Here is a 15,019-nt window from a genome sequence, read left to right on the forward strand (position 1 = left end):
AGAATATTACCCATTTATTAGTGCTAATTAAGCACATATTAATGCCCTATTCTACATCCCTATATATATATATATATATATATATATATATATATGTATATATGTGTGTGTGTGTGTGTGTATATATATATGTATTTTTATTTTTTTATTTTAGCACTTTTGCCATTGTTCTTATCCGTTTATATTTCTGTTAAGCTTCTCATTTATTTGTGATTTGTTAAAAAAAAAAAACCCTCCCTTCCTCGCTGGTCCATATGCCGTTAATTCTTACACGTTAGTCGAGGCCTCTGTATTTAGACACAAGAAAACGGAAGCAGAGAGAAAAGGACTGATTTTAGCGATAAAGAAAAGAGGAGCGATCACAGCTAGGTATAATGAGTGTGAAATGCCACATGTCTGGAGGGAAGCACTTCCTCCTAATCAGAGATGATCAGTGTTTCAAAACAACACAGGGAGAGAGAGAGAGAGAGAGAGAGAGAGAGAGAGAGAGAGAGAGAGAGAGAGAGAGAGAGAGAGAGAGAGAGAGAGAGAGAGAGAGAGAGAGAGAGAGAGAGAGAGAGAGAGAGAGAGAGAGAGAGAGAGAGAGAGAGAGAGAGAGAGAGAGAGAGAGAGAGAGAGAGAGAGAGAGAGAGAGAGAGAGAGAGACAGAGAGAGAGAGAGAGAGAGAGAGAGAGAGAGAGAGAGAGAGAGAGAGAGAGAGAGAGAGAGAGAGAGAGAGAGAGAGAGAGAGCTCCTCGGAGCTGCAGGAGTGCTGGGAGGAGAGGCCAGAGATGAAGACTGCTTATGTAAACAACAAGATGTTTAGATGTGAAGTTTAAATGACATGGTCTACTGCCGCGACGCGCTACGCTTCATTTTCTGTAACCGCGGACAGATTAAGCATCTCACACGTTTGAGGAGATATAAAGAGGTCCATCGCCACCCTTGAGGGTTTTTTAATTACGTTTTTGAGCCCCTCGTCAAGAACGTACGCCGTATCTGCTCTTTCATTAATGGGAAAACTCTCGGTTAAACGATATAATTAACTCCTAATGTCAGAGCGTGATAGCTCACAGCGATCTGCGCCGGACCTTGTGTTGTTTGGAGGCAACGTGAAGTCAGGGTTCGCTTTATTTACTTCGTTAATACGCTGATATTTTGAACTGGTTATTATACGGGTCGCTTTATGATATGATTTGTTTTTCAGAAAGGGGTAAAAATGTTTATAATCTTTCATCGAAATATAATAACTTCCTTCGCCTCAGTGTAAAATGTAATTAGTTGACTGCTTAAAAAAGTAAAGATACTCATGCCTTGGGTCGAATAAGTTAATAAGCTTCCATTTAAAGATGAACCAGATTAAAAGTGACCAAAAAAAAAAAAGTTATTTTCTGAAATTAATTTGGAAATTAGTTACATTTAATCTTATCACCTTTAGTCACATATGTTTTATCTTATTTATACATTTTGACCACTTATTAAGTAAAATGAACTGAGCTTTTGGAAAAATAATGTTAGCCAATTAGACGATAAATAATATTGCTCATTTGTCTGCTCTTGTAGACTTACAGTAATTTAATGCTGGTTACCATTATTGAAGGTCACAGCAATATTAGTCAATATTTTTAATCAATATTTTCATTTTTATTTTTGCTAAAATTTTGTGATGCCTTTGTCATTTTTATTTAATTTGAGGAATATATTTATAAAGAAATTAAACATTTTTTTAAATAAACCATAACTAACATTTCTTTTCCTTGCAAACGTAACGGTTGTATGCTTTTGAATACTAAATGTCCCCAACCTGAGCCAAGGTTAGTGTGTTACAATAACAGAAGCACATGGACCAAAATAATATGAATAATCTGCCAATGGGGTAAAATAATCTTGTTTTCAGTTCGAAATAAGACGCTTAACCCATTGGCAGATTATTTTGCCTTTATAAGTAAAAACTCACTTAATTTTTTTGTGTTTGTAAAATCCTGATAAGAATTTTGGCTGAAAGCAAGACATAAAAATCTAGGCTATTAAAGCATTTTTTGCATGTAGACATCTGTCTGAATATAAAAACAACTACCCGGTCTCATGAATGTGGGTATAAATAGCACGCAAAAAAAAAACCTTGTGCGCAAAAACGTAAGTGTGTTTATATAACGTGATGTTGGGGTTGTGGGGTAGATCCGTATCACATGAAAACTGCATATTACCAAAGTCCATTTTTACATATCAATACCAAGAGTTTTCGTTTTTATTTGGTATACCACTTATACACATTTTCATGAGACTTGGCAACCCGCGACTTAATTAACAAGCTGAAATTCACGTTCAGCTCCATTTCAGGTCCGTTTCCGCGATCGAATCAAACGAATAAAATCGAGTTCTTTTCAATCTCGCATCGAAACGGATCCGGTTGCCGTTTTATTCTGACTTTCGCCGGAATGTCGTTTGGAGTTTGCGTCGATCAAACTGTAAAAATGCACCGCAAATTCGTTCCAGCCACAACCGTTTATATCTGAAACGATGGACGGGACCGAGAAAGCAATGTCAACCTCAGATGCCACGGCCACTGACCGCCCACTGAGTGTCAGATGCAGATTGAACGCAAAAAAAGCCACTGGATAGCTGACAAAGTCCATTTCCGTCTGCAATAATGAGTTCTTCTGAGGATAAACTGTTCGCTGAACTTGCCGGAGATTCGTGGAATTGGTAAGCAGCTGTTTTACGTGTCTGACATAAAACGCGACCCTTGCAGTCAAAGTCAGCTTACTGTGAATTCCCTTCAGATCCGTCGCAGCTCCCCAAAAGAGGCAAACCGATGACCTGGAAAGTTGCCCCACCGTGGCCTTGAGCCGGGTGTTTAACCTCCGGACTTCAGCCGTGGTAAGTGTACTCGCTGTGCATGAAAAGAAGCGTCTGCTAAATAGCCAATAACCAAACACCAAGGAGAGGTCAGCCTACCCACAAGCCCCCGTTCCTTTCCTCTGGGGGTGTCTATGTGTATCCTCAAATTAGAGTCATGGCAATCAGAATGTCATCTCAGACACAAAGATACCCGCCGTCGCGCACGTCAAGACGCGGAGGATGGAAAACAAACAGCCGATGACTGACAGGTGAGAAAGGTAACAGCCTGAGATCCCGGCGCAAACAATTCATCGACTGAGGTCTGCCAATAACAGGCTTCCAGCCGCGAAACAATGACGAAACGTGATGATAATGCATAATGCATGGCCTGTTGAGCTTTTGTGAAAGCGACTCGTGTGCAGGGAAGCAATGGGAAGGTGCTGACGGTTTATTTGGCCGCCGAGTTCGGTTTCGGAGAAATTCATCGTCACTCGGATGCTCCGGAGTGAATGGGTGCCGTCAGAATGAGAGTCTGAGCAGCTGATAAAAACATCACAATATCGTCCACCGATTAACATCGTGTGAAAAGCTGCGCGTTTGCATCAGCAAGGCTTTTAATAACTGTGTAGATTTCTCTCCTGATTCAGAGGAGGGGACTTTTTCGGTGCAGAAAGTGTTATTATGGATTATAGACTTTTTATTTTCACCCGAAGCGACGATTTGAAGTTAACACACGATGGATTTCTTTCTTAGAAACCCACTTAGAAGCTTTTCATTTCGCGGGATATTAACTAATGATCTGGAGTGATGTGGATTATGGTGAAGTAGTTTTTATCAGCCGCCTGGCCTCTCGTTCTGACGGCACCCATTCACTGCAGAGGATCCACTGGTGAGCGAGTGATGGAGATTTAGACATGCTGCTAACAGTTAGTAACTTTGCAACTACATGTCATTAGTAGACTGTCTGCTTCATATCTCCTAGCACTTTATTTTGATGTGTCCACAACATACATCATACCATCAGAAACTAGATATTATATGTTAACTTTATTGACCATAAACTTATAGCACTCTGAGAGTGTAGTTGTAGTTGCAAATGAATAAGAATTAGTTGACACGTAGTTGCGAGGTTACTTATACTTCGCGGAAGTGGGCTATCAAAGTAAAGTCTAACCAAACAAACTCATGGATGACCTGAGAGCGAATAAACTCTCAGCAAGTGTTCAGCTATTCCTTAAAACACTTTACAAGAGCTCAGCCGGCTATGCATCATGTATTGCTGCCACGTTTCATCGTGGTTTCACTGTAGGACGCCAGATCTCAGTCAGGATCTGTTACTTTTCTCACCTGTCAGTCATCTGCTGTTCGCTTTCCATACTCTGCGTCTCGGTGTAAATCTACGACAAACGAAAACGCTTTGGTTAAACGCTCCTTTCCGACTTGCACATTTTGTCCTGCAGTGAAAGCGATGATGAAACTCGACGCTAACGCGCAAACGAGTGTCCCGTCGAGCCTTCGCCAAAGCAAGTATTTTAAAACTTGTACGTTTCCTTCGGCTCGCTTTGAATAGTCTCTTATTTTCCGTGGATTAAGCTGTTAAGGATCACAGGCGGCTCGGTTAGTTAGAAGCGGCGTAAATCAGCGGATCGCGTCAGTGTAGGGTTGTTTTCAGACAGGCAGAGATGAAGGTGATTTTCGTGCATAATGAGATTGCGATGGCATTTCCAGACCTCTTTGATAAGTCCGGTTTTCTTATCTCGCATAGACAGACTTGAGACTACAGCAGGACACCTGCTTACATTAACAGCGCTCTCATCACCGGCCGGCAAGATCTTCAGTAATGTGATTATCAATACCAGGAATCTGGGTTTAAAGTTTGCCATAGTCACATGCTAAAGACTGGACACTTTTTAAATTGCACTAGATATTTTAAAGCAGCTGTATAATGCAATTTAGTACGGGATGTATAGGAGTTTTCACTTAGTAAAATTCACAATGACCAAACACGGTAATAACTGAATAAAATGTAACATTTTGAAGTATAATGACAGAAATATGATCTATTTGTAATACATACTATAGTATTTTTACTACATGGATTCTTTTGTTGTCGCTGTGCCTTTAAGACTTTAATACAACCCCCTTTTTCAGACGTCAAATGACTTAGTAATTAGTCGCACATATGGGTTTAATATAGATTTAACTGCTCCATCCTTCAGTAACTGCCTTCATAACATCAAACTGTTGATATCAGGCTTAAATAATACATGGATGAAACATTATACATTTTACCTTTCCTGTACATTTTACTTTCCATATTAGTTTAGCAACACACAAAGTTAACTTTGCAGCTATATCTGTAATTCAAAACTATTTTATAGCCGTGCAAGCATAACTCAATCTCCTTAAATGGGAAAGAAAATAATCAGAAAGTTACAGTACCATTTCAGCTGTTTTATTTCAAAAGACAAAATTAGTTTTACGCTTAAGAACGAAAGGAAAAAGCTTACTATGCTTACAATGGGTATGAAGTTTAAAGGGGTCATATGATGTTGCTAAAAACATCAGTATTTTTGTTTATTACGATGCAATGCAATGTGTTTATGCAGTTTAAGGTTCAAAAAACACGTTATTTCCCACATACTGTACATTGTTGTTTCCCCTTTAAGCCCCGCCTCCAGAAACGCAGGACAATAAAACCACTTTGTGATGTAGAGAAGTGGGGGCGTGTCCGAACAAGGCGTTTTAGGGGGGTGTGGACAAGCCATCATTTTATAAATAATATCTTTCTGATTCGTTTTTGAAACTTTAGGGATGTTATCTATGCAACAGCTTGTAACAGAAAGAGAAAGGAAACTTCGCATCGCATCACTCCTTTAAAGTGGAATGGGAAGGTGGGCGTGGCTCGCTGTCCGCCATGAAGGGGCGGGGCTGCTAGTGATCGGTGGAATTATATCATCGCTCTCCTCCCAGACGTGTGCGGCACTCGGTTCATGTAGATGTCACTTGGCAAAGTCGTGTCTTCAGGTAACGCGGCGCAGAGCGGATGAAGACATTTGTCTGGCCTTCCTCTCATGGCCAATGACACCAGCAGCTGTCTCAGTGTGACGGGAGTTCAGGGCCGTTCTGCAGCAGCCGGACGCAGAGCACATCTCACCTTTAGCTCAGAGCGAGACGCGGCACGCTGAGCTCGGACCGGCAGGTGGGCCGTGAGTGGGTCAGCTGATGCTTTATCTGCTCTGGCAGCCTCCAAACTGTAAATGACAAGCGCTAGCGCTGCTGTGATCTAATGTCACGTACTGTAGCTGCAATTTAGATGTACTTGATATATTGAAAGTGTGAAATGCCCTTTCAGATTGTTCCAGTTGCATTTGCAAGGTGTAGATGAATGATTTAGATTTTACATGGTTGCTCTTAAGAGATGCTTCACCATCACAGTTTTAAAATCAGGAAGAAAATCTGAGGATAACGACTACATTATAAATTACTTGATCAATTCTGGCCCTTCTGCTCAAATATATATATATATATATATATATATATATATATATATATATATATATATATATATATATATATATATATATAATTTATATAATTATCAGACTTTTATGTGTAAGTTCAGTCATTTCACTTTAATGGCAATGACTATGTTCTGAAAATAAACTTCATAAAGCATTTAAAGGATTCTGAAAAAAAATAACTGCTCCAAATAACTTTTATAAAGAATATCTCTTTGGTTTTGAAACTTTAGGACTCTTATCTATGCACTAACAGCTTGTAACACTCCAAAGAGAAAGGAAAACTTGAAATTGCATCATATGACCCCTTTAAGACTTTGTTATCATTTATTCATCCTCATGTTGTTTTAAACCTTTATGCATTTAATTCTTCTGTGGAACATAAAAAAGGATATTTTTGTACATTGGCAACCAAACAATGATGAGTGACTTTAATTTTTATTGCATGGACCTTTGTGTTTCATATACAGGTACGGAACAACATGAGGGTGAATAAATATTTTGGGTGAAGTTTCCCTTTTAGAGCCTGAATAGATGTAGAACATCAATATAGGTCAAGCTTGTTAATTTCCTTAATGAAAACCACTACAAGCTTAATCAGTCTTCTCAAGCCCTGATGTGCACTTTTATCCCATACTTTAAGAAGTCAAAATCAGTATATCAAATAAGTGCCCACATACGGGCCGAAGTCCAGGCTCACTGACAAACACACACATACACACACAAAGCAGCTGTCACTTCTCATTTGGTGGGTGTTTTCCAGCTGAGTTGGTGTGATAGGGCTGGGTGACTCGACCAGCGACAGTGTGTTATGATGTGGATGAGCCCGCGGGCGAGAGAGAGAGAGAGAGAGAGAGAGAGAGAGAGAGAGAGAGAGAGAGAGAGAGAGAGAGAGAGAGAGAGAGAGAGAGAGAGAGAGAGAGAGAGAGAGAGAGAGAGAGAGAGGAGAGAGAGAGAGAGAGAGAGAGAGAGAGAGAGAGAGAGAGAGAGAGAGAGGGAGAGAGAGACAGAGAGAGAGAGAGACAGAGAGAGGGAGAGAGAGAGAGAGAGAGAGAGAGAGAGAGAGAGAGAGAGAGAGAGAGAGAGAGAGAGAGAGAGAGAGAGAGAGAGAGAGAGAGAGAGAGAGAGAGAGAGAGAGAGAGAGAGAGAGAGAGAGAGAGAGAGAGAGAGAGAGAGAGAGAGAGAGAGAGAGAGAGAGAGAGAGAGAGAGAGAGAGAGAGAGAGAGAGAGAGAGACAGAGAGAGAGAGAGAGAGAGAGAGAGAGAGAGAGAGAGAGAGACAGAGAGAGAGAGAGAGAGAGAGAGAGAGAGAGAGAGAGAGAGAGAGAGAGAGAGAGAGAGAGAGAGAGAGAGAGAGAGAGAGAGAGAGAGAGAGAGAGAGAGAGAGAGAGAGAGAGAGAGAGAGAGAGAGAGAGAGAGAGAGAGAGAGAGAGAGACAGAGAGAGAGAGAGAGAGAGAGAGAGAGAGAGAGAGAGAGAGAGAGAGAGAGAGAGAGAGAGAGAGAGAGAGAGAGAGAGAGAGAGAGAGAGAGAGAGAGAGAGAGAGAGAGAGAGAGAGAGAGAGAGAGAGAGAGAGAGAGAGAGAGAGAGAGACAGAGACAGAGAGAGAGAGAGAGAGAGAGAGAGAGAGAGAGAGAGAGAGAGAGAGAGAGAGAGAGAGAGAGAGAGAGAGAGAGAGAGAGAGAGAGAGAGAGAGAGAGAGAGAGAGAGATACAGAGAGAGAGAGAGAGAGAGAGAGAGAGAGAGAGAGAGAGAGAGAGAGAGAGAGAGACAGAGAGAGAGAGAGAGAGACAGGGAGAGAGAGAGAGAGAGAGAGAGAGAGAGAGAGAGAGAGAGAGAGAGAGAGAGAGAGAGAGAGAGAGAGAGAGAGAGAGAGAGAGAGAGAGAGAGAGAGAGAGAGAGAGAGAGAGAGGACAGGAGAGAGAGAGAGAGAGAGAGAGAGAGAGAGAGAGAGAGAGAGAGAGAGAGAGAGAGAGAGAGAGAGAGAGAGAGAGAGAGAGAGAGAGAGAGAGAGAGAGAGAGAGAGAGAGATGGACAGGGAGAGAGAGAGAGAGAGAGAGATACAGAGAGAGAGAGAGAGAGAGAGAGAGAGAGAGAGAGAGAGAGAGAGAGAGAGAGAGATACAGAGAGAGAGACAGAGAGAGAGAGAGAGAGAGAGAGAGAGAGAGAGTTCTAGATAAAATATCTACAGTAAACTGAATCAGATGCTGTCTGTCCCGTACAAGCCACTCATTCTAGAAGCAGTAAAGAGTTAATCATGAAACCTGAACATCTTTGGGTCACCTTAAAATCAAAAAGAAATTAAAAAAGCAAGGGAATGAGACATTTTACATTAAAAAAAAGAAGGAACAATAAGAAAGAATAGACAGAGAGTAAAGACACATGCAGTGATGCAAATAAAATAAAATAAATTAAACTTCAACATTTTTAAATTGTGATACTGTATATATATACTGTATATATAAAATAAATAAAGCACTATGAACTATAGACACCAGGGCGGTTCCCTTTTGTTGGTTGTGTTAAACAAACAAAGAAACAAAAAAACACCATGCGGTCCAAAACATTTAGTTTTTTTTAATTATGCCAAAAATATAACTTCTTGTTTAGTTTGTCGTGATGTTTGAGATTTACCCGGACATTTCTGAGAATTTCACCCGTTACATTTCTCAAAGTGACAGTGCTCATAAAGTTAACTTTTTGCTCTAGATACTTTAGATCTTCATATGCAGACACTTGATTCTGTTTGTTTCAGACTAAAGCGCTCTGACAGGACTGCATTTACACACACACACACACACACACACACACAATCTCCATCCATTGCATTAAGACAGATGCACAGTCTTAAAAACCTTGACCATCTCTCTCTCTCTCTCTCACACACACACACACACACACACACACACAGAGGTCTTACTGTGCAGGGCCGCTGGCCCGCGTCACTCTGTGTTAGCATAAGAACAGCTTATTAAAGACAGAGAACATCACCATAGGCCAGCCCTGAAGATGAAGGACTGAGTGAAGAAGACAGAGAGAGAACTCATAACTGTCATATCTGTCTGATGTACATGTATACTATTCATGTTTACACCGCCACACGAACATAAACGCTCTTGCAAAACGAAGCTGCAGCGGCAAAACCTGTTGCTTGAGAGATTTTAAAATTCCTATGAAAATTGCCCATGCACTAAAAAAGTCGAAAACAGTAAAAAAAAATATTATTTATTAAACATCACTGAATAAACCTCGATGCACCGGTCTATACCTACAAATATATTTTTTCTTGTTGAATTAGGTATAAGCTGCAGGTTCATTTTTACTAGTGTTCGTTTGGGTAACATTTATAGTTTAAGTTATTAAGTTTGAATTTGTTTTTGCAGCCTGTTTCATAAAAAGAGTTTACTAAATAAATAATATCTTATTTTGAACCCAATCAACTGACATTAAGTCAGAAATAAACCTTATTTGGTGAACTTGTTTTACGGGACAGTCCCCAGGGCAATGATTAATCATAATGAAGGTTTTTTCTGTACATAATATATTTTTGTACTGTGTATATTTACACATACAGTATATATTTTAAAACCTTTACTTTATTTAATACAACTAACAATGAACCTTCATGAACTAACATTAATAAAGACTACAGAATAGTGTAATAAATGTATTGTTCATTGTTTGCTCGTGCTAGTTAATACATTAACTAATGTTAACAAATGACACCTTATTATAAAGTGTTACCTATAACTTGCATATAAAGATGTTTAATATGGAAGGATATTTTTCTTAGGTCTATACATGAAAGTGTGTTTTTATATACTAATATATAATATTTAGAGATTATCAATACTTTTGGTACTGTTAGAATGTATTTTTGTTATTAGTGTTTATATATATATATATATATATATATATATATATATATATATATATATATATATACACACATACATATATATATATATATATATATATATACATATATATACATACATATATATATATATATATATTTTTTTTTTTTTTTTTTTTTTGCTTTGCCTGTTTTTCAAATAACCATGTAATGTATTTTACAAAAAAATACTTTTTGTATTAGATTTAACATTTAATTTAAAGAATTGGTATTGTTTTATTGAAAAATAACGAGAAGAAATAAAAAGCTATTAAAAACACAGTATGTGTCCCATGCTCTGTGTGACCTACTTTCTGTCTTCAGTTGATTGTGTGGTTATGTTCAGGTGTGTCTTGTCAATTATGTCGTTTACTTTGTGTGTATAAGTTCATGTTATATCGTCCGCTCTCGTCTTTAATGAGTGTGGTTTCAGTCTGTCTGCAGCATTATTTACTTGTTTGTGAATGATTTAAAGTGTTACATCGAGTGCTCCTTCCCTTATCCACACCGTGACAATTAGTTTTGCTTAATAACGATGCACCCTGCTCATAACCTGAAAGTCTACTGAACAACGCTTGTGCTTTTCACTTGCATCAAAGTGATTCCCCTACTGACATACATCACCCAATGGGTCTTTAACATCACAAAGAACGAATTTAGCAGCAGATCAAGTTGTGATTTTTTTTTTTTTTAATTCAGACATAGATGAAAATATCTGCTATCAACAAAGAGCAGCAGAACGTACTGCATTAATACATCCGGTCCATTTCATGTATGAATATGTAATTCACCAAACGTGTGTGTGGAGGTAAAAAAGCAGCGCTGTTGTCTTATACAGTGTGTTAACATTTGGGACTGATATCACAATTGTGCTGATTATAGAGTTCCCCAAATAGCAATCCAATAAACGTAAATGGTTTTTTTTCTCAAATGGAGCTCCGGCTAATGGTGGCGAGGTCAGAAAATCAACAAAGTGAGGCTAAACATAGACGTCTCGTTAGCAACTGTTTCCAAAGGGCCGTGATACGTAATATATATATCTATGTGCGTTGGGGCTTCATGCACCGGATGTTGTTTAGAAATACTGTTAAGGGTTTATAATGTTCTGTGTCTGAGGACATCAGTGTATCGTCACCAGATGAAGGGTTTAAATTGGATTTGTCTGTGTGTGTGTGTTTTTTTTTTTACTCTCAAAGACTGTGTGCCCATTGACTTGCATTATATAACTGACAGACTGCAATGGTTTGTGATCCGCTGAAGAAACAAAGTCGCCTACATCTTGGACGACATGGTGTAAGTAGATGAACATTTTGGGGTGAACTATCCCTTTAATGTCGTTCGTTATGAAAAAACATAAGTAAATGACGACAGAATGTTGATTATTGGGTGCGCTGTCCCTTTAAGACCTATTGCCGTTGCCGTTGAAGCAGTTCTATATGTTTGTTAAGAGACCAGCAGTCTGACTGTACATAGGAACAGACCGCCGAGCCCGGCGACGGCTGCCACGGCGACGGCCCTGACGACCAGGAACTCCATGGAGTCCTCGAGCTTGGTGTGCAGCCGCAGCACCTGTCTGTGAGCGTCCTCACGAGAGCCAGAGTTCTCGATCACGTGACTGGCGAGTCCACGCTTCTCTTTGAGGGGCATCTGAGCGCCGATCCTGTTCTCTGCCTCCTCCTGACTCAAACCGTCCCTCAGCATGAGACGGGACAGCTGCGTCGCCGGGTCACTGCCAAAACACAGAGCCCAGGCTTATTACAGCTAACTGAAATGATTTGAAACTCAAATACAGCTGAAGTAAAAATGGTCTGATCAATGATTAATTGCCTACAAAATAAAAGATTTGTGTACATATGCGTGTGTACTGTATGTATGTATGCATATATATATATATATAAATATAAACACACATGCATGTATGTATTTCAGAAAAAATATATATATTAAACGTGTTTATTTATATTATTATAGACATGGAAATACATGGAAATATTGTGAAAACTCATACTGTATGTGTGTGTTTTATATACATAATAAATAAACAGTACACACATAAACATTATGCAAACAGCTTTATTTTTTTATGCAATTAATCAGTGACTATAAAACTATAAGTATTTATATAAATAGTATACTATATAAATAATAGTAGAAAAAAAACACTGAAAGGCCCATAACTTAACACAGGTAACGCTCTATATAAAAGCATAAAAACTAAAGTGACAGAGAAAATCATACCAGTATACCACAACAGTGTGTGTCAGGAAACGGGTGAGACGTCGAGTTTCAAAAAGCAGCGGCACATCCAAAATCACATATCTGTAGCCTAAAGAACAACAGACACAAACATTAGTCCATCAGATTTGGGCACAGTTCTGTCATTGATCTATTTGATTGTATGCACGCGTGAGTGTACCTTTAATGAAGTACAGCAGTATTTGTTTGAACATTTCTTTATGTATTTCCGGGTGCGTGATGGAGTTGAGAAGTTTTCGTTTCTCGGGGCTGGAGAAGATGATCTGCCCCAGTTTCTGTCTGTCAATCTCACCGTTGTCTAACAAAACTTCACGTCCAAAGTGTTGCACAATCAATCTGTACGCTGGGCTTTGGGGCTTTACCACTGATGCACACACACACACAAAAAAAAGAAAATCACACAGTTGTGCATGCGTTAAAAAGTAAAGGCATATTAAACAAACAAATATCCAAATATAAATACATATGTTTTTATTATTATTTTAAAATATTGAAATATATTTGACTTACATATTTACAGATTTATCTATCTATATATATATATATATATATATATATATATATATATATATGTGTGTATATATATATATATATATATATATATATATATGTGTGTGTGTATATATATATATATATATATATGTGTATATATATGTGTGTATATATATATATATATATATATATATATATATATATATATATATATATATATATGTGTGTGTATATAAATATATATATATATATATAAATATGCACACACATTCACTTAATATTTTTATTTTCTATAATCTATTCACATTTATTTTTACATTTATTTTTATTTACATTTCTATTAATATTAAGTTTTTTATTTTAATTTAATTTCTTAACCTTTCATTCATTCTTTCATTTATTTTTTCAAACGACCATTTCATTAATATCTATATAATTATTCAATTATGTTTAATGCTTGATATTAGTTTTCTAAACGGTGCCTACATTTTTTTTTTTTTTTTTTTTTTCGAAACACAAAAGCCTATTAATGTCTCTAAAAAAAAAAATTCTAATATACTAAAGACAAAACAAACCTTTCCGGGCCACCACATCTGCATCGATGACGGGACAGCCCAGTTCTTTCAGCTGAGAAGACACTGTGCTCTTCCCTGAGGCGATGCCTCCGGTTAACCCCACCAGAAACATGCTAAAACACAAATCATAGTTATTTACCCTCTAACATCTAATTATACAGTAAATGGCTGATGAATATTGGTCGGTAGCCCCTCCTAGCGGCCTTCACTGGAACTTCCATAATAATTTGGGCTCATTAATATGTAAACACAAGAGCAATAGGTAACCTAGTCTCAAACAAATATTTCTAATCGCAGTAATGACTAGCATTGCGATTGACGTCTTGTCATTAAGTGGCAAAACTTGAGTTAAATAAGTTAACACGTTTGCTTGGATTAAAATCACCCGCACCAAATTAGTCGTGTGATTGATGTCGTTAATAAGCAGCACTGACATTCAAAAATGTTAAAAATATACAGAAAACGCACTTACCCAACAGCAACGACCTACTTCATGAGCGAGAAACAGAGATTATAAACGAGTTTCGGCATACAAATATGAGAAAATAGAGACGAACCGCAAAGAGACGTCAAAGCACAGACATACAGCTTAATATGAAGTATCTACGGGGTTAGAGGATTGTGTAATAATGCTACTTAAATATAATTTCCATTATTTGTGTACATAACATTGACCTGTACGCTTGAATGTAATGTTTCTCTTCCTCTTCTCTTTAAACGAATTCAACTCGATGTAACAGCGCCGCCGCGCGGCCTGGAGCGCAACTGCAAACCTGCTTTTAAACGCATAGATCTTTTTGTGGATGTTCAGGAAATTAATTCATTAATTAGTGTAAGTAAAATAATAAGTAAAATATTAAGTAAAATAATAAGTATTAATATTTATATTAATAAGTAAAAATTAATAAGTAAAATATTTACACCCCCTCCCCCCATTTCTAATGATTGCCAAGCACTTGCCTGATCCAACAAACTGGTTTAACACTATCTTTGGTATTCATGCAACGACAGGCAGGCATTTCAGAGCAAGAGCGGAAATGGTACATTTCTAAGAGGCTACGCTGAAAAACCATTCGACATTTAGTTACGAATTCTGTTGTTTTCATGCCGTTTCTCTACGCTGGCCAGACAACGAATCAATCCTTCTTTTAAACAAATAATGTTTTTAACCTCTAAGTCACACACCATCCAAGGTGATGGAACAAAGGTGGACAACCTAGAACTACATGTACCAGTTAATCTTGTTCAAACACACTGCGGCTAGATTTCTAGTGAGCATGAGGACTATTATTAACAAGTCTGACTGTGTTTAATTAGCTAGAGCTAGAAAGTATACTGCAAAGCACAAAAGTATTAACATCATTAACCTTTAAGCTAATAATATGCACCTTTTAGGGGTAAAAAGGTACAAAAGTATACCTTTTGAAAAGGTACTGCCCTTATGACAACTTTTGTACCCTTT

At 38.0% G+C, this 15,019-nt stretch overlaps 1 protein-coding gene across 1 annotated transcript; it reads right to left on the minus strand.

The window, feature by feature from the left end:
- Positions 1 to 10,906: 10,906 nt before the first annotated feature.
- On the minus strand, positions 10,907 to 14,278 carry dcakd (dephospho-CoA kinase domain containing). Its single transcript, XM_043226349.1, has 6 exons — positions 14,233 to 14,278; positions 14,030 to 14,043; positions 13,558 to 13,670; positions 12,651 to 12,854; positions 12,473 to 12,560; positions 10,907 to 11,963 (listed from the first exon to the last, which is right to left on the minus strand). The coding sequence occupies exons 3-6, from the start codon at positions 13,667 to 13,669 to the stop codon at positions 11,678 to 11,680; spliced, it is 690 nt and encodes a 229-aa protein (XP_043082284.1). The 5' UTR covers position 13,670; positions 14,030 to 14,043; positions 14,233 to 14,278; the 3' UTR covers positions 10,907 to 11,677.
- Between the last annotated feature and the right edge of the window lie 741 nt (positions 14,279 to 15,019).

Source organism: Puntigrus tetrazona, chromosome 24 (assembly GCF_018831695.1).
Source record: "Puntigrus tetrazona isolate hp1 chromosome 24, ASM1883169v1, whole genome shotgun sequence".
Taxonomy (NCBI): Eukaryota; Metazoa; Chordata; class Actinopteri; order Cypriniformes; family Cyprinidae; genus Puntigrus; species Puntigrus tetrazona.

Bases quoted from the DNA above. Each gene is read 5' to 3' on its own strand.
- dcakd (XM_043226349.1), bottom strand. From the start codon at position 13,669: ATGTTTCTGGTGGGGTTAACCGGAGGCATCGCCTCAGGGAAGAGCACA. The intron at 12,855-13,557 runs GTTTGTTTTGTC...TGTGTGCATCAG, and splicing joins AGATGTGGTGGCCCGGAAAG to TGGTAAAGCCCCAAAGCCCA. The intron at 11,964-12,472 runs GTATGATTTTCT...GTGTTTTGGCAG, and splicing joins CACACTGTTGTGGTATACTG to TGACCCGGCGACGCAGCTGT.